This window comes from Ciconia boyciana, chromosome 1 (assembly GCF_034638445.1).
Source record: "Ciconia boyciana chromosome 1, ASM3463844v1, whole genome shotgun sequence".
Classification (NCBI taxonomy): domain Eukaryota; kingdom Metazoa; phylum Chordata; class Aves; order Ciconiiformes; family Ciconiidae; genus Ciconia; species Ciconia boyciana.
Genome location: NC_132934.1, coordinates 196,283,770 through 196,305,687, shown reverse-complemented (window position 1 = coordinate 196,305,687; position 21,918 = coordinate 196,283,770). Strand labels below are relative to the sequence as shown.

Genomic DNA, 21,918 nt, shown 5'->3' with positions numbered 1-21,918 from the left:
GAAAACGCTCTGCAGGCTGCTCAGCGGCGTTCGATGCTGGCCAGATCCAACCAGTTAAATGTCCAGAGGGGCACTGACCCGAGCAGCCCCAAACCGTCACTGCAGAGAGCCTGAACAGAGGGCTCTCACAGAGCAGACACCGACCAATACACTTTAAGGAACTTCTCAAAGGACAATGTGTGGATGTTTTGATGTGGCAAACAGTGATTCGGGAAAAGCAAGCATGCATTTTCCTGTAATGCATTTCCTATAATGCTTAAGCTGTCATAAATCATTTATAAGCTTAAATGATCTTTTCCAACTCTTCTACTGTTCCCTGTCACAACGTGAACAACAAATAAATCTGCACTTTGCTTTCAGAACAAATATCATAAAACCTTGAAATGCTGAATTTAAATGGGCTCTCTGGGAATACAGTGTCTTCTGTTTCTTAGCTGACCACATATCTGGCAACAGCTGTTCACAAATGTTCTCTTTCTGCTTTTGTCGCATTTATACACCAAAATGAATATTCAGCAAAGGATCACGACAGGCAACAGAAACCAACCTGTTCACTGGGAACATACAATTAACATACAGGCAGCGGCTACTGGCACCACAAAAGGAGAAGAACTGAAAAGCGGAGAAGGGGAAGCATTTAGAACAAAAGCCACGGCTGCGCAGAGTGTATGGAGAGGCATCTGGTGCGAAAACACGAGCAGGCAGAGACGCGGGCAGCAGGAGCCATCACAGCCCCAGCGCTGCACAGAACACGGCGGAGGCAGGGCTGGTATCAACAGCAGAGGCTGCAATATCCCCGGGTGCTGCCATGTGCCTAGTTTATAAGATTAGATCAAATTAGGCAACCAAAGCTATTTGAATTTCAAGTATTTCCACTCAGGGTCTGATTCAATTGTCTTGCAATTCAAGCACATGCCCTTTTTGCTATGCTGTGAAGTGGGCTACATTAAGGATCTGAATTATCACAGTGCTAGGGTAAACGATTTTTTGGAAGATACCAAATTTTTTTTTTTTTTTACTCCATACAGTCTGAACTCCACTATACTAGGGCTATAAAGAGAAGTGCAGCCAGTTTACAGTGCCATAATGACGTAAAACAGCAACCAAAAGACGACAGACTGTGTTTTGGCACAGGTATTTGCTCATTGTTAAGCTGCCAATTTACCCGTCCTTTTCATTTTTGCTTTTTGGCTGGCAGTCTGAAACATTTCTTTCTGACATGATTTTAAATTTTAATTTCCACTGATGACTAAATGAGCCAAGAAGAAAATATTTACCTACAACTTTTTTTTTTTTTTTAAGTTCCGCAGATAATTGCTGTATGAGAAAAGAGTTAGTATTATTTAGAAGAAAACAGGGGGAGGGGAAGAGAACAGGTAACCTACCTAGATGATATACGTTAATATAAATTTGGCATTTTCCACTACAAGTCAAGAGATCCTTAATTAACAACTGTATTGCCAAGAGAGGGGAGGAGAGGTTTGCCTTAATCCTGCCAGCATGTGACTGGGGGTATTTCATGACTTTTTTTCCCTGCAAGATCATGACAAGTCAAAATGGTGGTAAAAACAATCATTTCATATCATCTCTATTTCAAGGAAAATTTAGTCCTCATCAAGATTTCTCTGTGGCAAAGAGCACTCTCAGTCTGACAACAGCTAGTGGGCTAATGTTTGTGAAAACCTATACACTATTCTGAAGTAGATTTTTCCTCAGTCTTTTAAATTGACACTATTCTTCTTTGCACAGGCAATTAAATATTCATTAAGATTTAAAGCACTCCCTCAGGACAGCAGGTATTTGAACTGAGGCTTCCATGTCCAGTTCTACTTCTCTTTTTCTTTAAAAAAGAGACTTTAAAGTCTGGGTTTCTTCCCTACTCTAAACTCAGAATCTGCAACCTTCAAGCTCTTCACAAGACTGGGAACATGAGACCACATGTTCAGGAATAAACTTGAGTAAAAAAAACAAAAAACCAACAGTTCTGCCTTTACTAATCCAGATAAAAGTACACAAAGAACATTTGGTCATGACAGCTATGTTGTAGGCACACATTAAAATATGTACAGTAGCTACACAGATGCTACATCAACTAGATTTCTTAGCGTAAAAGTGTTTTACATCTGTATCTAACACTTCAGAGGACTAAACACCTCCACCTTCATTACATATTTTACTAAATACATAATGCTGCATCCCAGCAAAACAAACAGCAAACAAGTCCCCTGAAACCCTGTTCTTCCTGACCTGAAAGACCAGTATAAGGCCCAAAATATGGATTATCAACACTAACTTTTTGGCATGAATTATCATCCACTATACCTCTTTGACAAAGGCACCACAGAAACAGATACTGCAATGTTTTAGTTTGTGTAAATAGTGCTCTATTTTAAAACTAAAACAGTAACCCAAATGAAGTCCTGTACCAAAAGAAGCATTTTCTTTCATCATATGTAATGCTATGTCTGTGTTTTGGCTATTTTCCCATGAAATCATAGTCGGGGAGAACAGAAGCACTTTGTTTTTGTGGAACTATTCACATATGTGACTACACATCTTAAGTTTTCAATTCCATTTCCAAAGCTAGTATTCCTGCATAACACCAAATATATTGATACAAACAACCTCAGTTTCCCTTCGTCTTTTAATATCTCTTACAGTGTTCTTTTATATTTGATTTTGTCCTGGAAAAATATTATTACAGCTCCTTTCCAAGATAAGGCAGTAACGAAGAAGTACTTCAGACTCAATTTCACTAATGTGTTCCTGTGACATGCCGTGCTTTACATTAGCTGTCCTCACATAAGAGGTTTTCTATCCCAACATCTCCTCACGCTTACTAGATCCTCTAACAAGACTGATCAAGAAAAGTGTCTAAAGATGGTGGTCTAAAGATGGGAGGAAAGAAGTACTTCAGTTTGGGGAAGCAAATTTTAGAAATAAAGTGGGAAATAGTCCAGACATCTAAAAATCTGCCCAACCAAAGAAACAGGGAAAAAGAAGGCCAGAAGACAATTGTATTTCTATATCATCTATGCCCAGATACACAATAAACATACTTAATTTGAACGCTGAGAACAGAGATCGGTTTATTGACACTTTAGTCTGAAAATACAGGGAAGCTTCTAGCTCGACAGTTGAAAAACCCAAAGCCACACAGCTACTCACCCATCGGCCAGTTGTCATACACATGTTTTGCAATATCTGCAGCGGAGTCATTTGGTGAAAATAGGAACTCTTTCGTTTTCCCGCTTACCAAGATGAGACGCAAATTTATCTGTTAAAAAAAAAAAATGCAGTTTTAGGAAAGTATCCAGAGAAGATTTATTTATTTTTTTTTAAAGTTACTAAAAAGTTGCCATTGGTTTTAGAAGAAGATTGATCCAAAGTGATTTAAGAAAACAGTTTAAGATGGTGTTAAAAATAGGGTCAAAGAGGTCAATAAAATTGTTTGTTTACACATAATCTAGGAAGATTAAATTCTAACAGCTGGTATTTTTGATGATAAACGCCAGAAGATTCCTATAGATAGTGACTGAATCAACTGTGCCATTAAAAAAGCTTTCAGCAGAATATAAAAAAATTCCAGCCACGACACACTGGCAATGTATCTTCTTGAACAAAGAGGAAAAATATAAACCTGAAAAGTTAACCCGAACAGAGAGCACTCAAAATATCAAAACCTGTGCCTGAATAGCCTGTGAGCATCAGTAAAAGCCCTAGCACACTCCCTTCAGTATGATATTTGTCAGCCCTGATCTCGCCCACTGCACCTCCTACAAAACACCAGGGAGTCAGACAGCATCCTTCCTCGGTCCCAGCTGCCACAGAACTTGAATCCCTCTGCCAATCTTCTGAACCCAAAACTTTGTTCCACCACTGTCTTTCACTACAAGCAAAGTGGTCGAGATCCACATGCAATACAGTAATATCACCACATAATGGTTTTTCTATCATTGATTTCCTTTATCTATCCATCAGCATCTTCAGCTATAATTTTCCTCTCTTCTATTTGCAAGTTACTGAATATAATTCCTTTTCCATACAGCATTAAAATAACCTCTATAAAAGAGCTCACAATGACTTTACTTACAATGCAAAAGAGATTAAATTTTGGCTCCTCAAGCATGCCAGCAAGGTCACAAAATCTGTTTGGGTAGCTAACACCAATGCCTGTGGCAAGCAGGAGTCTAGCTGCTTTTGTGTTCTGGCCTACAAGCCTAAATTGCTTGTAGCAAGACTTTAGCACACTAACTGCTTGGATACTTTTTTCCAAATCACACTCTCAAACTGTGGCCCTCATTTTAAGTTAAGTTGCAACAAAGCTTTCATTGTTGGAATTCAGTAAACTGTTTTCTAGATCAAATACCAAAGGAAAAATTTACAGCGATGCCCAAGTTTTCAAGACTTCTTCAGGGTCAAAAATCTCAGCACATCATATCCACTGAACATGACAGCCCTGCCTCAGTTACCTACTCGCCACTTATTTCAGAAGCTCTCCAGACAGATTGTCTATTCTCTCTGAAATTCTTTGGCTTGGATTCATCCCACCTATCTTTAAGCACCTAATGGAGATATCCAAATTACAGTCGCTATAGTCCTGCACACTTCAAGGTCAATGAAGAAAATGACCCCTCCGAAAAGCAATTCAGTCTCTACTTCAAAGCGTAACAAGGATAAAGAGAGTTAACATAAAAGGGCTAGGTTCCCCTCCCTGTCCCCCTGCTAATGCCCTTCAGAAAATAAAAGTTCTGCCACTAGCCCAGGAAAGAAGCCAAGTGGTAGCTGTCTCTGAGAAAACACCACAGCCACCGTAAGAGAATCACTGCATACCAGGAAAACACAAAAAACTTAAAGGAGAGAAGCTATAGGAATGCTGTTTAGTCAAAAACAATTATTCATAAAATTCCATACACATCTGGCTATAAACATTAAAGTTGTGTTTCTTTGATATTTCCAGAATGATTAAGGAATTATTTCCAAATCTCACAAAGATTTAGCAGAAAAAACAGACCAATTTCCACTACTCCTGTTTACTCTAAAACCCTGACTACTGTAATGAATTACAACTTCAAAATGTTATGCCTAAATTTAGCAATGGCCAGACTATATCCAGTTGTTGTTTTACTTACATATTGTCTTTCAGTTTAAGTAGTTTCCCCCGCTTAGCTGTCTCTACCTGTGTATGTATAGACAACACTTACATGTATAGTTTCTGTAGCTGGACTACCCAAGACAAGCTCTTCAAGCTTTCTCTAGTGAGATATCCATTTCCCAATTCATCCTAGGAGCCTGTCTCTGCACATTTCAATTTCTTCTCTTTTCTCCTCAAAACAGATGACTATTTTTGAAGCATACTAGATCGTGTCTCACCAGATGCTTGTATAACACCACCAGTAATTTCCTCTGTCTACTGGAAACATCTCCTGTGATTGTGTCCCAAGAGCATATATACCTTCTTCATAATGGCACCATGCCATTTGCTCAGTTACTTCGTATCCTTCTCTACTTTGATCCTTTCAATTATTCAGCCTCCAAGCTTATAACTGACATGTTGGCTGTAACACCCTAAAGCACAAGGCTCCAAATTTCATCCCACTCCTATTACTCCATCCCTCCCAGGGAAAGGAGGGTAGATGGAAAGAAGTATTCTGCACCACAAAGATGTTTCAGATCTCCCCCATGTCTGGGCTCCTGGCCTATGAAATCCCCCCAAAATTTGTGTAACACTTCTTTCTCTCTATGTTAAAAGCATTTTTCAAACTTCATGCCATCAACAAATTCTAGCAGCAAGATCCCTTTACATGTACCTTTGTCATTAAATAAATCAGGAAACGTAAGACTGATCTGATGATTGATGCATAACAATTCCAATAACAAGCTCTCTCCGAGCTGGCTTCCCCCTCCTCTCAGCTAGGTCCTTTACGTTAGGCCCTTACACACACTCACAATTTCCATATTAAATCCTAATTTTTCCTATTTAACCAACAGTTTTCAATACAGCACTGCATCAGTTACTATGTACATATTCAGATGAGACTATAAAAATGTCTATGTAGAAAATAAGTTCTTTTCATCAAAAGTCAGCTTGCCACACTCTGGCTTTCAGAGGTGTTGGTGTACTGTGCTCCATTCCACTTTCTCTATACCTCATTATCTTTAATTATCCTTTAAGCATTAATGCATCTCATTATAACACCAACATACTGCCAAAAATTTAGGAGGTTTAGACTGCATCACAAACTGTTATTGTACTTGGGAACAGGCCGCCTGTTTAAAAAACAAACCAACCAACCCCAAATATTCAGCGGCAGTGCCTGCTGTAGGCACTAGTGGTGAGGAGTTTCTTCACCAGCAGCCCTCCTGCCTCTCACTTGCATCCCCCCACATCTAACTGGCTCCTGAGACACCCCCCCCTTAGCTTGCACCCTCTGGCCAAGCAGTCCCCCAACTCTGATTTTATGCAGGTTATTAAGGATTTCTTTTCCTTCATCTCTATGTAGTTTATCTGTGGTGGGGATTACCTGTTTTGAAGATCATAATAGTTTCCTAGGCAGTAGACATAACACCAAACCATCAGCTCCCTAGAACTGTCTGATTTGGATCCTACAAGGAGATGATTAAAAAAAACCCCAAAAGATTAGTCCTGCTCAGCAATTAAAATATGATTAGGGCACAGCATTAATATAGAACTAAAGATAATCTTCAGCTAGCATAACATTAAGGAGACACATTTCTTTTTGTTCTCACTACTGAGTTTTGAGATTGCCAGGCACACTAAAGTGAATACAGAAAGGAGAAGAATATACAGAGAAATAACCAAAACAAACTTGGCTTCCTGGAAAATTTGATTAGGTCACACTTCTGCAGTTAATATACAATGTAAAATCAATATAAGCCGGGGGGGGGTGGGGGGGGGAGTGAAAAATGTTAGTTCCTTCTTTCTCCCCCACTTTCCCAAGATGGATAACTTAATAGTGCTGAAGTTTTTTGTTGCTGAAGAGCATTTCTTATCGTCTTACTATGAAATATAAAAGGCACATCAAGATAAACTAATAATTTCACAGGATATACTATAAAGTATGTGTAAAATGCAGGAGGAATATTTTCATTAAAAAAAAAAAAAAGAGTATCACCAAATATCAGCAGAAGCCCAAAATAAATCCTGAAATCAGTCAAGCAGATGTTGCATCAAGTGCAAGGAAACAGCTGCTCTAATGAAAGGTTTAAGTATTTTCTTATTTATAGTACAGCATGCCACTGACACATTTAGTTTGCATGTTTGCCTATATATATATGCGCATCTATATAATATATTTATATCTTTATATTTATATTTCTTAATCTTGACTTGAAGGAATCTTAGTCTTGAGTTGCACATCACACTACCTCAAAGGGTTTGAAGCAAAGAATCCCCAAACTTGCCTTTAGAGTCTAATCTCATTCCCCTCAAGAGCACTGGGAAATTTAATGTCTTGCAACTGCTGTACTACTTATTCTGCAAGCCTGAGAACCCCACTTCAAACAAACTATAGGGGATCTGAAACAAACTTCTGTGGCAAAATGCCACTAATGAAAGTTCATATCTAAAAGAAAAAAAAGAAAAAAGAGCATACGTGTATACACATTTACTCAAAGGAAAGTGCAGAAAAAAAAATCTTGGTTAGGTAGAGAAGATTTAACATGAAAGCAACAAATTTTAATTTTTCATGTTATGAAAGGATTCTTAGTGGTCTTAGCTACCCTGTATCCTATTTCCTATGTTAGAAGTTAGCAAGGAAGTTGTATCTGTATCCCTTGTACACTTAAAGCCCCTCCACCTATTCGTGTCAAGAGTCTTGGTCACTGTGGCAATTCTCATGGCCCTGCCAAGTTTGCTCTTCCACAACGGACATAACGACCATCCTGATTTCCCCCCCGCCCCCGGCTATCTAAAGGGAATTCCAGCCTTTGCTACAGCAAACTGATAAGGATCATATCCTCACACTTCTGCATTATAGTACCAGCTGCAACGTTACTGATGAAAGCAGTTAAGAAGAGCCACAGTATCAGAAGTAGGATTAAACACAATTTGTGGACTACATCCCCTCTGCACAGTTATATAATGGCACATTCTGTTTGTGATCTCAAGCATGCAAACCTCGCCCCCTCTTCCCTCCACACCACAGCCAACACCAATCTCGTAATTACAGCTCCAGTAACTACCCCTTCAGTTGCATCGCATACACAATAAAGAATTTCAGTGTAGATTATATACTGTAAACTAAAAAACAAAAAATACTTAAATTAAAAAAAAGATATATATATATGCAAAGATTGTAGTAACAACTGAGACCACAACTTTCGGAACAGAAATTTGGGTCACATATATGCAGATGCAGGATAAGTTGTGTTTTGTTTGTTACAGGCATCTGCAACAGAGTTTGTTCATTCTTTAAGGCGTAACTACAAAATGTCTTAGTGCCACAGTGCTTCTACTTTCACAGCTAAAGTTAAATAAATAGGAAGTCACTTAAACATGATGAAATGAGAGATTTACAACCTCCACGATGTTTCTTGATGTTTAAGTGTCTTCCCATCTATTCAGTTAAACAAGTTATTTTGTTATCAATTTTATGCTCCAGTAGCAGCTTAAGATTCCTCCCATCTTTCAATTAAAATGCAGAGAAGTGTCATATCGCCACATGCTATACAACCCCAAGTTTAAACTAACTGCTTTTTGTCAGCTGTTTAAGATTAAAATACATACACAAGACTAGTTTTTTTCCTTTTCTTAATAGATGTAAAATTGAATTAAAAACTAACGATGGACCAGGAGGGAATTAGAAACTAATGACGGACCAGAAGGGAATTAAAAACTAACGATGGACCAGAAGGGAAAGCAATGAGATAAGAGCATTCAGACTGAAGCTTCACTTCTCAAAATCCAATACATTTACTTCCTAGTTCAGGTTCATAATTGTAAGAAATAAGTTTGTTCTCCAAAGATGCATCAAAGTTTCCTAATGACTCTAGGCCAAAGACAAACCTCACAGCACCATGCAGTACGCTTTACTGACTGAATTCCACCAGATTCACGTAAGAGGTTGAACCAAGCCTGAATAACAGTCTAAGTGAAACAGCAGCATTACACAGGCCAAGTCAGCAGGGACCTGCAGGTCCTGGACTCCAGTTCACTCCTAAGGTAGATATATCATCTCATGTAATCCCTTCTGGAAATGTATCCACCTGAATATAATTAAGAACTTCAGTTTTTACACTCCCTGGAAGGCTGCTCTAGAACTTGACTGTCCCATTCAGTGGAGCTGTCTTCTAATTCCCACCATAAGTTTATTCTTGGACAGATTAAATTCACTGATGCCCAACCTCCTTTGTGCTTTAGTTATAATAGGCTTTTTCCCCCCTTGGGGTTTTGATGGCTTTCTTCTACATCTGCGCAGACAAGGACACACTTTGCTACAATAAACAAGCAAAGGTTTTCTTCATTAATAGGCTGGCCCTTGGTGTGATCACTGTCTTCAAAGCTCTGAAGCACATCAACAGAGGTGAAGGAAGCTGGGCTTGGTTAGCCTGAAGGCCTGGTGGGCACCTATTAGCAGCCTTCCTATGCCTAAATTACCAAGACAATGACCTCTTTACTGAGGTCCAAGACAGAAAAACAAGAGACAATAGTCATAAGTAGAAACAAGAGGCTTTGAACTGTGATAAGGAAAAAAGTTTTTGCCCTGAGGACATCGAAGCAGTGGAAGAGGTCACCCGGAGTTGCTCTGTCCTTGGGGGTTTTCAAGACCCAACAGACAAAGGAAGACCCAACAGACCCAAAGAAGCTCTGTCCTTGGGGGTTTTCAAGACCCAACAGACAAAGCCCCAAGCAACCTGATCTGAATTCAGTGGTGACCCTGCTTCTAGCAGGAGGTTGGGATAGAAAATTTCTCAAGGTCCTTTCCAAAGTGAATGATTCTACAATTCACTTTAATCTGCATCCGCTTTAGTTTTGATTCATTCTTCTGAAGTATGCATTATTAGAATTATACGTAATATTTCAGGAATTTATAAAATGATACTAGAACCTCCTTAAATCAACTGCAAATGCCGCTCCACTTCCCATACAAACATCACAACTGTCTCACATTCGCAATGCAGTAATCTGCAATGCTCTTCTCTAGTCCAGTCATTTCCATGACATAAGCCTTTAAGCTTGCATTAAAAAAATATTGCTTTTAACCACCCATGATGTACAGGATATTTTTATATTAATGCAATTAATTTTGTTCCTATTAATTCAGCCTGAGCTAATCCAGTCTTTTCCACACAACACCATGATCTTCTTCTGTACTACTGGTGCCTCCAAATTTTCATCATCAACAAATTTCATCAGCATACTGATTTTCCTTGTGTCACTGGCATGAATGAAAACATCAGAAAGATAGCTGATCCCAAAATTAATCTTTAAAGAATTCCACTAAGCATAACCGCCAGCCTGACACTTCCACATTGAACACTGTATCTTACCATCTTCTCCACCCAAGTCACACACTCTATCAAACCCTGATTCCCAAACCAATCCTTTCCTACACAACATCAACTACTCACTGAAGTCCAGACAGATTACATCTCTTCTGCATTTCCCTCATCTGAAAAATACTCTCCTTCCAAAGAAAATTGGCTAATGAATCCATCATAATCTAACTTGGGTAAATATATATTGTGAATTTTATTCCATTATTTCTTCTCTGCTCTTTCTCAACATCCTTCTTGAGGTGGTTACTCATGTTTCAAATTAAAATTCTCTCTCTACATCCTTTCACTCATCTAACATGCAGATATTTTATACCTTTACTGTCTTTGACCTAAACAAACACCAAGCATGCAAATTCTTCAGATACGCTCCTTATACTAACCCAGTACACTTAGTTTAATCAGCATCTGCCCCCTTGAAATCCAAAGCCTTTATGTACACTCCTACTATGTTTATTCTTCCATATGATTTAATTGTATCAGCTCATGATCATTGGATCCAACATCATTTTCCCAAGCTGCCTTCTGAAGATTTCCAGAGCTGTCTAGGACTTTAAGAGATAGCTAGAATAATAATATTAGCTCCTTCTTGGCCAAGAAACTAGCTGGTAGAGGGACTGAGATGCAGGTGCATAAGGTAAGAAAGTAAGCAAGAAGTATGAATTGGTAGCCCAACGATGCAAGCATTCTCATGAGAGGGAAGAGATCCTTGATTCTGCACTCTTGTTCAAGAGTCACTTGGTAAATGAAATAAAACTATAGTTCTTATGAATTACATGTCTAGACACCCATTTTCACCAGATACTTTATAGGGAATACAGGTAACTTAACTGCACTTCCTCAACTCAACACCTAAAATTTACATTTGGCAACACTCAGAACCCCTGCATTTAGCTTTAGATGCACAGAGGGGCTTTGCTCTACCCTTACAATACTTTGCACCTATAATAAATTTACTTCATATCAGGAAAAAATAAATGGACGTGGAACATGAGAAGTAACAATTGTCAATGTGACTGAACAAAGCTCTGCAGTTTCATTGTCAGCCGGCTGGCAGACCTGCATCACTCAAAGCCACACCACTTGTGGAAGTACGGCGATCCCAACATGGCCCCATGAAAGTGTGACAGCACCCCACATCACTCTATTCAAGGCTAAGGCGAACTTCATAACCAGTTCCAGTGACATACTCATCTTTAGATTACTACAAAGAGAAACAATTATGTTTTTATGTGCAACTGCTTTCTCAAACAAGGAATGGCTAAGGCAACTTTGCACTGATAGTAAGTTAGCAAATTTCAGGGAAGTTTGAAGTGAAGGGAAAGAGAAAACCAAAATGAAGCATAATCAAATTTTGTTTAGAGGAGGAAAAAGCAAAATCCTATAAGCATTTAACTTGGTAACTATGATAGAGCTAGCTGTTTCAATGGAACCCATTACATTCTTGGACTTAAAATCATAGTGCTTGGTCACACTTCATCCATTCCCTCACTTCAGTTCAAGTAACAGAGGGACAATGGCAATATATTCTTCAATATCCTCCTATGAGTTCCAGGGTCATCTTTTAAGAAGATAATTGGATCTAGGAAACATTGTTCTTCAAAATAAATTAATACAGATACTATCATAAACAACCAGTGGAATACCATGGATTTCAGCAGAGTTTACATACTATTTCCTTTACTATCCTGACTATTAGCATTCCTGGGACAAGGCTGGTTTTGCCTTTTTTTTTTTTTTTTTTTTTTTTTTTTTTGGAGAGGGGTGAGGTGAACACAACACACCAAAGCGTCAGCTGGAGCTAGCTAAGAATTTTCACTGAAAATCAGTTTTAATAAGGAAGTAAAAACAGAAGATAACCTTTTCTTGAAACATACTGATTCTATCAGTAAAAGATTTTTCAAGAATTTGATGAAATAAGAGTCACCAATGCCCACCCAGGAATAACTTCTCTCCCAGCAGTACAAGATAACAGAGGCACTCCATTACCTGAAATAACAGAAGTACTCAAGTATCTGGTCTTCTCAGCTCAAATGGCATTTTGTCCACTGTATCCCACGTGCATGCTTTAATCATAGGGTACAGAATTAACCTATCTCCTACTGGTCCCCAAGAAAATCCACTCTGACAGGAAAGATTCCAAGAAATACCTACTCCAATTACTCATTAGCCAGAGACAGGGCAGTTTCACCCTGCACATGGAAAATAAATTTCTTATGTTACGACAGAATTGTCTAAATCCATCATAATCACAACGTGTACATTACAACATACAAAGGACCATGTTTTGGAATTGAGCTTTAATACAAATAGGTAGCAAAACCGGCAGAAAGAGTTAACCTCATGGCATTCAAGCTTGCAATTTTCAAAGTTCATCCTTTCAACCCAGTGTTGGAGTAAGTGTATTTTCACTTTGAAATAAAGCAACTAAAACATGAAACAGAGAAACTGATATATTCAGATTAACATGAAATTCTGGTAGAGATCATTTTAGCAATCAGTATACCATGCTGAACCAGTCATTTCAGAACACAAGAGTGGAAATAATAAAACTGCATCAAATGACAATGCACACATGAGAAGCTCGTGCTTGTGGACTGAACCAGTTAGGTCTGGTGAGCGTGGTCACAGCAAGGTGGTTTGGTAACTGGTGTTTTAAAGCTTCTGCTCTCAGGAGGGACTCCCAGTGAAAGGGGAACTGGCCCATCCTGGAGCGACATACCCTGGGGGTCCCTGGCTTGTAGCACGTGGAGTTAGTGGTGAAGCAGCAAACACACACAGGCTTTTGTGTGACTTCTTCAGAACGTACGTACAGTAACAGCAGAGAAGAGCATTCTAGGTTTTCTTTCTGAAGTGGGAAAGAGTATGAGCAGGAGAGAGAAGGTGTCTGTTTCTGTATTTTCAATCTCTACCTCCCTAAAAATACCTTCTAATGACATGCACCCCAACATTTGACTCCAGAATTTAAAAGTGAAATCAGTGCGTACCATCTGTGTTACCATCCTGCCATCTCTTCTCAAGAGCTGCCCCTGGATAAGCCCATCACCTTGTTTTCACCCTCTCATATCAGTTAGTATTTAAAGCTTAGAAGTTTGCTATGCAAATATGAATAATGATAACGCTAAACACTTACTTAAATTTGGATTTAATTCTGATATAACTTAGCATTTGTTCTAAAGTATTCTATAGAGAGAGTATTTACATAATATTTTAAAATACTATTTAGTACAGTTCATTGTCATCTTTAAAAAGAGAGATGCAAGACCATCAAGTTTGTGAAATGCCTAACATCTCAGATTTGAAAATGAATACTGCTATTGCTGCTAACAAAGGAGAAAATATAATTCCAAGGAACCAGTTCCATACATAGCTGCTTTTTAACAGCTATGTCCAAGGGGCAGACAGATACCCTCCACCCTTTCTTAATCCCCAGTCAATTATTTTTTCCTATCTTCAACCAATTTTGTGGGGCTCAATTTGATTTAATCCATGTTCCTAAAAGTTTCAGACGCAACTGTTCTATGGTTACAAAGAATAAAGAAAAACTAATGATGGGCAGGGAAGAGTATATTGAATGCTCTGTTTGTGCACTATGAGAAAACAGAGGCAGAAAACTGAGTTTCCTGCTGCATAATGGAAATTTTGAAAACTGCATACAATATACGTAGGCTGGGAAGTATTACAATTTTATAACCAGAACAGGTCAGTGAGACCACAGACAAAGCTGAAAGTAATCTTTCAGTTATAGCCTGGATGAAAACAAACATCAGCTTCAACTTGACCAGAAATTAAGTTCAACAAGAAAAAAGTGAACACAAAGAAAACATTAAAAATACAGGAAAAAATGGACATTTCAGGGGAGGTGCTATTAACTGGAGCCAACCAAAACAATGATAATTGCAAGCAGCACATGGTCATGGAGATCATCTAGTTCCACATGCTAATTTTCAGGAAAGACAAGTGGGGGTTTTTTGGTTTGGGGTTTTGTTTTCTTTTTTGAAATGGAGTTTTAAAAAGTGATTTCTCATTTTAAGTTATTTAAACATAATAAACATGTACTGGGCTCTCTGCATTCCTGAGTTAACCTTTACTGCAGAAATCCAATTGCTCTTCCCCTTGCTCCCACTTTCTACCATGCAAGACAGGAACAGCAATTAAGGATCACTTCAAAGTTACTGTATATATTCATTTTTCAGTTCCCACCAAAAAGACACAAGTAACTAGCCAATTTAGAAAATTCCTTGCAAAAATCTTTAAATAAGGAAAAAAATGCATTTATTTAAAAAGGAAAAAAAAAACCCACCACACTTTCTTGGAAATGAAATGTCCACCAAGTAGTTCCTTACGAGAGCACAAAGATTCATGAGATGATACTTCTTCTCAGAAACAAATTAATCTCCAACGCAAAGCCTATTTTTAAAAAATGTGCTACTCCTCAGGCCCCAAAAAAGGGACAGTGACAACCAAGTACAAAAATAGCCTGATTTGGAGCAGAAGAGAAATAACAGAAGAGCAAGGAAACAACCTTCTGAATCCTGTCTTCTATTTTCTCTTGCAATAACTGTTGCATTATATGGTTTTAATGCAGTTTAGTGTGCAGTACAAAAACACACTGCAACTAAGTAGAGGATTATAGCTAATATAAACACTATTTGCCATTCAAACTAGACACAGCTTGAAAAATTCTAGGAAAAAAAAAAAATCACTCCCTAAATACATATAGAGTGACATGGTCCCCTGAAAGTTCCCTCCTATCAGCTCTAACCTATTAGTAAGAACATTGTATGAACAAAAAAACCTTCCCTAAGATTTTTCAGGACCTACATCCCAATGGAAATGCCAGCAATAGGAGGTAAGTTTGCAGCTTCTCACTCTAGAGTCATTTTGGGACTCTGCTGACAGGTCCTTCACCTTGTATGATTCTGTATCTTGGTCAGCACTAAAGTATAAGTTTTTCAAGCCTTGAGAGAGTCAAAACCAAAAAGGAACGTCTTAAATATCTTTTAAAACATGAAAGAGGCAAAGAGCTGCACCTTCACTTAGAGATGTATTTCAGTTCACTTGGGTGGAAATACCATAAAATTAAATTTTTATTATTAGCTACTGATTCCTAGCTTCTCTCAGCTTACTGTGTATCATGGCAGTCAGCCAAAGTTTTGCCATTCCAAAGCACTATCTAAATCACTGAGCTGTGATAATTAAAGGCAAGAGACAGGGCATTATATATTTTTGTCTCTGATGCAAAAGAAAGTTCAAAATGGATGTTTCAATGACCATAGATCTTGTTTACTCTAGCAAAAGCAAGCAACTGTGATATGAATGAGAACACAACCTTTTCTAATTGTTTTCCTCCTAAAATAGCCCAGAGAAAACACTGAATTATGTGATAAGAGATCAAGGATTGTGATGCTGATGCCAATTTATTCAGAATACAACTCTTCAAGAGCAAACAGCTTGACCTTGACCTACACGTGTACTTCTCAGAACAGAATAATGAACACTCTTTACCTTCCATTTTCTTCTTCCTCAATGAGTTACTCTTAATGTTCAACAAAAATATAAGACATGTTTATAGAAAGCTTACATACATGTTTTTGTTCTACTTAAACACTATGGCACTAATTCAACCGCAAGCTAAGCTGAAGTCAACTGACTGAAGTTAATGGAGTGATATCACAAATAAGGTCTGATCCAGTTATTTATTGTACTCTGCATTCACTGTTGAATACTAAAAGGCACAGCTTATCCACCTTTCTGTTACTGCATGCTAGTCAAGTGCTTGTGTACTCCCAACCAGCTGGCAGTCTAATAGGAATTCTTATCCTATTTCCATCACAAAGAGCACTAGCGTGTCCAGACTGTCTACTAATGACTAAAACAGTTAAAGCTGCCCTTTCATTTTGGCCCCCTCGTTCTCCAGTATTGTTAAGCCTTCTACAGAGTCAGAAACATACAATTTACCAGTTGTTAGCTTACTGCTCAACTTCCTTGGATGATCTAGTTCCTGATGCAGTATCCCTGTATGTCTACGACATGGTTTTGTGAAGTACTTGCCACCACGGTAGTCAAGCGCTTCCAAAGCGGACTGCATCTGCCTGGCAAGGTACCTTAAACTTTTTCATCCACGAAAAGAGTTTTCCTCAAAGAAAATTAGATTTTAGTGAGGAGAAAAAAAAAAATAATTAATAAGAAAAGCTTTTCAGAGAGCACACATTTAACATACTTTTCCTTTCTTCATTTGTCTTGTATACCCAGTCTACACAAAAAGCATCAAATTATATAAAAATGCTTCATTCCAGCCCTCCAGAAAAATCTATCTACATACAAACATAAAAAGCACAAATTTAAGATCCAATTGATATTCAGGCATCTTCTAAGCATAAATATCATCTTGGCCTAGGATCTCACTAAACCCTTAGCAGGAGGGAAGAATAGTGATGCCTTCTTGAAGGCATTTCAATCTTTTAATTGGTAGCGATTATAAGCAACACCAGTCACGGCTCTCAGTTCTTACTGCATCAACAACTACATTATAACAAGCCATCTGCTCTGTGTCAAAGTAGTGAGTAAGGCTGGCTTCTGTGAATCTGGGGCAACACGTGTTCTAGCTTGCATCTTAATTATAGTCTACAAAACACTATGTATGGACAACTACAAAGGTATGTTATTGAAAGCTCCCCAAAGTATCGATGATTCTTACCTTTAAAACAAAAAAGAATTAGCACTACTTCCCTGAACTAATTTGTTTGAATCTATGTACATAGGCAGCAGGAGAATAAACCATTTAACAGGCTTTTCTCCTCATACATTGTGACTTTTGCTAGAATAAAATCATTTTAGACTTAAGTCACATTTCAAATCCTAAACTTTCCTGTCCTCATGTTTTTAGCACATGTGGTCAATACTGCTAGCGCATACTACTCACCACCTCCGCACGTCCGAGTTCTCAGAGACATGGAGATGGCCTGTCTCTCTCTTCCCCTTTCATTTCTCATGTAGTCAGATTGTTAGCTTTTTAGGATAGCTGCTTGTTTTGCTTTATATATAATATTTCCAGGCTATAGCTCATTTACAGAACATATATCTTAAAACTAAGAGCATTTTATTAATAGTTCCACAAATTCTATAATGGGTTTTAAAGACCCTCTCACCCCTTCTTTTCATTAAGGCAAAAGGCATGACAGTCTAGAGAAATAGCATCAATGACTGACCATGTTATGAAAAATCTCACTGGTACCACTGGTTATGACTAACTATAGTTAATGGAGAATTATTTCCCACACAATTACTAAACTTTTGTAATTGTCTCAATTGAAGCATTACTTTGATGTTACAAGAAACAGCAAATGTTCTCTCCCAAAACCAAACAAGCCAGAAGGTCTTCTTTCTTATCGGGACTCAACATGTTCAACTCAGAGTTGTGGACAGATGTCCATGTCAGCTATGATGACCAATCTTTAACAAAAATAATTATTAAAAAAAAATAAAAATCTTTTCATTACAGGAAAGAAAGATGGCATATCTTCGCATTTGCTGTCATGACATGATAAAAGTTAAAGTGAGTATGTTTTTGGAGAGAAGAGCGTAAGAATAGAATTTAGCAAGCTCTCTGTCAGGAGACACAACATCTGTTAGTATGAATCTTTTTTGGGAGAAATATGTATGTATCGACTGAATGACAATTCTGTGTATACAACCTGATGTTAACAGTAATATAGTTCAAAAGTTTCTAGTTATCAGCCAACTGATTTTCTAGCTAATTACTAAGTCACAATTACAGCACAGTAGTAGAATTGTAGATATAACTATTTCTTACAAAGGGTCTAACATATAGTCACAAGACAGTATAGAAAATACAGCTGCTCTATAGAAAGAGAATGAAAGTCCACATAGAACTATTTCATTCTTCCCAATAGTTTGGGAGACAAATCATTATACAAAGCTGAAAGGAGGATCTGGCATTTACAAATAAAAGTGCATTTGTCATACAAAACAGCTATCAAGAAAACTATTGTCTTAAGCTACCCATGGCTTGGGCGACTATTCAGCTGAGAGTCAATCAGCATCAACCTGCGACTAATGATACTGTCACTTAGTGGTGCCAGACAACTATGGCATCATCTGCTTTTCATATTAACATTCTCATTCAGAAATTAGTTTTCAAAGAACATAATGAATTCTCATGTGCATATAACTATTTCATTGATTACTTCAACAGGCAAGACTGTTTACTTATAATAAACAGCCTATCAAATTATACAAAATAAGTGTTGCATGAACAACTGTGTAGTGTTTACACTACAAATCAAGGATCTGAGTAGCTGGATAAGTGTATATTGTGCCAGATACTGTCTAGGATCTAAACATCACCATGTTACAGGAAAGTTCAATCTTGTCATCTTGGAAATACATTTGTTAGTGTGTCAGCTAATTGACAGGTGAGTACTACCTGGGACAGTTCAGTTCTTATTTAGTCTAAATAAGTGTGAATGGTGCTCAAAAATTATTATTATTTTTTTTAATTTAAGACTTTATTAAAAAGTTTGAAACCACTACAAAGCAATTAAACAAGTCCGCCCAGAGAAGAATGACAAAAGGAAACTGGTAGAAGTGGAACAAGATGACAGGCTACAAAAACGTGTAAAACCTGGAAACTGTCTCCCTGGAAAAAAAACAAGCAAACAAACAACAAACCTAACAAAAACACCAAAACAAAACAACAACAGGGAAAAAAATAAAAAACAACCAAACCCAACCCAGTTCCAGACTGCAAAGAACACAGGAATAACATCAGCAAGGGAAAAAGAACAGCAGCAAAAGGAAGAAAATCAAGTACAATAGTGATGAACATGGCATGGAATGAGACTGATGGCCATCAGCTACTAACTTTGTAAAGCTACATGAAGACTATGAGGCTCTAACTCATTACAAGTAACTGGCCACAAATATTCATGGCCAAGTGGTTAAAAATAAGTAAAACCAAGGTACTAATAGTCCAAGCCTCTCAAGTTGCAAACCTTTCACAGAAATATCAGTTAAATATACCTAACACTCTATGCCCCAAATAAAAGCTTGTCCAAAGTACCTCTGAGCCCAAGGTTTTGACACTTTTAATCAAATATCAAAGATTATACTCTATCCTGGCAAAAACTAGTTTCATATTTTAAAAACTGCAGCACAGGGAACTGTAACAGACAGTAAGCAAAACTTCTCTCTTCAAAACCCATGGCATTTTGGACCTTTCCAATACATGCCTCAAAGGTAGGATTAAAAAGTTTAATTAGCTTTTCATGCAAGTACTGAACCAGCTGATCATATTCACCTTCCTCCCCAAGTGCGTCAGTAAAATCATCAGGGTACTACTTGCTCTCTGAGGAAGAGACCATTATTGTGATTACCTGCTAACAGTCAAATCTCAAAAGCCTGGGTGTCACGTTCTTAAAACAATGTAGGAAAGATCGCATGTATGCTCATATGTTAAGCAGCACAGACCTCACAGTCTTGCACCCATCCAAACTCTGGAACAGAGAACACACCTATTCTCCATAATCCATTTTCCTTTCCTTAGATGGGAAGAGAATAGACTTCATCCACAATCAATTAAAATCCTTACATTAAGAAATGTAATATTACTTACAGTATGAACACTTATATACACCATATTCAGATATATAAGATTAACATAATAGAACAATCTTCAACACACAAAATATCAGAACAAGAATAAGCCTCCATAAAGGTATTTCATAAAAATCAGTGCAAGAGTAGGGCAAACAATCTGAAACTTCAAAACAGAGATCTAACACAAATGCATGTAAGAAAATAGCTTAACTAGTGAAAAAGTGACTAGTGTTATTAAAGAACACTGGTGTTTTAAGTATTACCTGGAATACATCTATTGAGTCAATCTGGTTGCATTATAATGAAAGTAACTCACATTCAATGCCGCTCTGAAAGATTAAGATACATTACCTGTAGAATTCAGTTTTATTAACAGTGTGAGTCTACATACAATATTAATAATTTGTGCTTTCACAAAGATAAAAAAACCTGAGACAGTATTTCATTTTTACATTCTAGAATGCTTGTCAGCTCACAAGTTTAAACTTCTCTTGAACTTCTGAGATACTTCCTTTGTAGCTCAAATATTACTGGCATTTTGCAAATGACACCTCCACCTTTCCCCATTAAAGCCTCTGCTAAATAAACAAAAGAGTAAAGTCCATATACCAGCAAACACTTCCATAATTATTATAATATTACTTCTCAGTATAAAAACTACCTATGGAGAATACTAACTTGCAGATGGATCTCTGCACGCCAGTGTACTTCAATGCACGCCAAAACTGCCCTATGTAATCGGTTACCACATTCCAGTGTAAGAATCTCAAAGCCAACCCAACTAAATCTACCCCAATTTCAGAAGTTCCCAAAATCGTCAATCTTGCTACATCTAACTTTTAATGCAGAATTTAAAATTAAGGTAAAAGAAGATATCAAGAGTACTCTGACATTTTGCAACATAGGGGTGAAGTTATAAAGCAAAAAAATGGGGGCGGGGGGGGGGGGAGGAGTGTAGACTTTTCTTGTCTCTTGTGATTAAAGCAAAGGAATAACAAATACCATCAAAGATCAATCCAAGCATCTAACATAGCTGAAGTCTTATTTTGACACAATCCTATTCTGGATATCTCAGAGAAAGGAGTAACATCTTTATAGGGAGTCTCAGTTCCACAGTGCCATAACTGAAGGATGTTTTCCTGCCTTCAGTGACTGGTTTTGGCTCTTGAAAATTAACAGCTCTGTTTGACTTATGTCATGTCAATCATTTCCACAATGATTCTTATTAAATTAGATCTTTTGCCTCATTAAAACAAACTAGTAAATTCTACTGAATACTTACCTCACACAAACCTCTATGCTCTTTAAATCTTACAGTTCATCTGCCTCACTGTCCAAAGACAATTTATATAGATATCAACTCCTACAGCATTTTCCCATCCTTTTACTTAACTCAAACAAAGGATTAAGCATCTTTTTTATGTCCAAAAAGGTAGTAATTCAGCATGTGGCTCACTCAAGTTTGGTCTATTTTGAAAGATTGTATTTAATCAAAAAAAGTGTCCTTTTACCCCCAAAACAGCATTTTTACCCTAGCATATACCTGAATTTCATGTTTCTCCTTGAATTTAAGGGCTAATAACAATTCATAGCTGCTCAGAACACATTATTTTCTAAGTCAATACTTAATAGTAAACGTAATTCACAATGTGATACTTCCATGTATAGATAAGGCTGAAGTCAAATACAACTGCACTAAGTCTAAGTTGCACAGGGAGGTTTGAAAGAACGTAACTTTGATCTTCCTTTAAATACTGATATCATTACCACAAAACACAA

At 37.6% G+C, this 21,918-nt stretch overlaps 1 protein-coding gene across 2 annotated transcripts in view; it reads right to left on the bottom strand.

Moving 5' to 3' along the window:
* UBL3 (ubiquitin like 3) overlaps positions 1-21,918 on the bottom strand; it is a 58,674-nt gene that overhangs the window by 7,422 nt on the left and 29,334 nt on the right. For both annotated transcript variants that reach the window (XM_072850415.1, XM_072850414.1), the window contains one exon: positions 3,169-3,277. In XM_072850415.1, the coding sequence (XP_072706516.1) occupies positions 3,169-3,277 (109 nt within the window). The remainder of the gene's footprint in view (positions 1-3,168; positions 3,278-21,918) is intronic.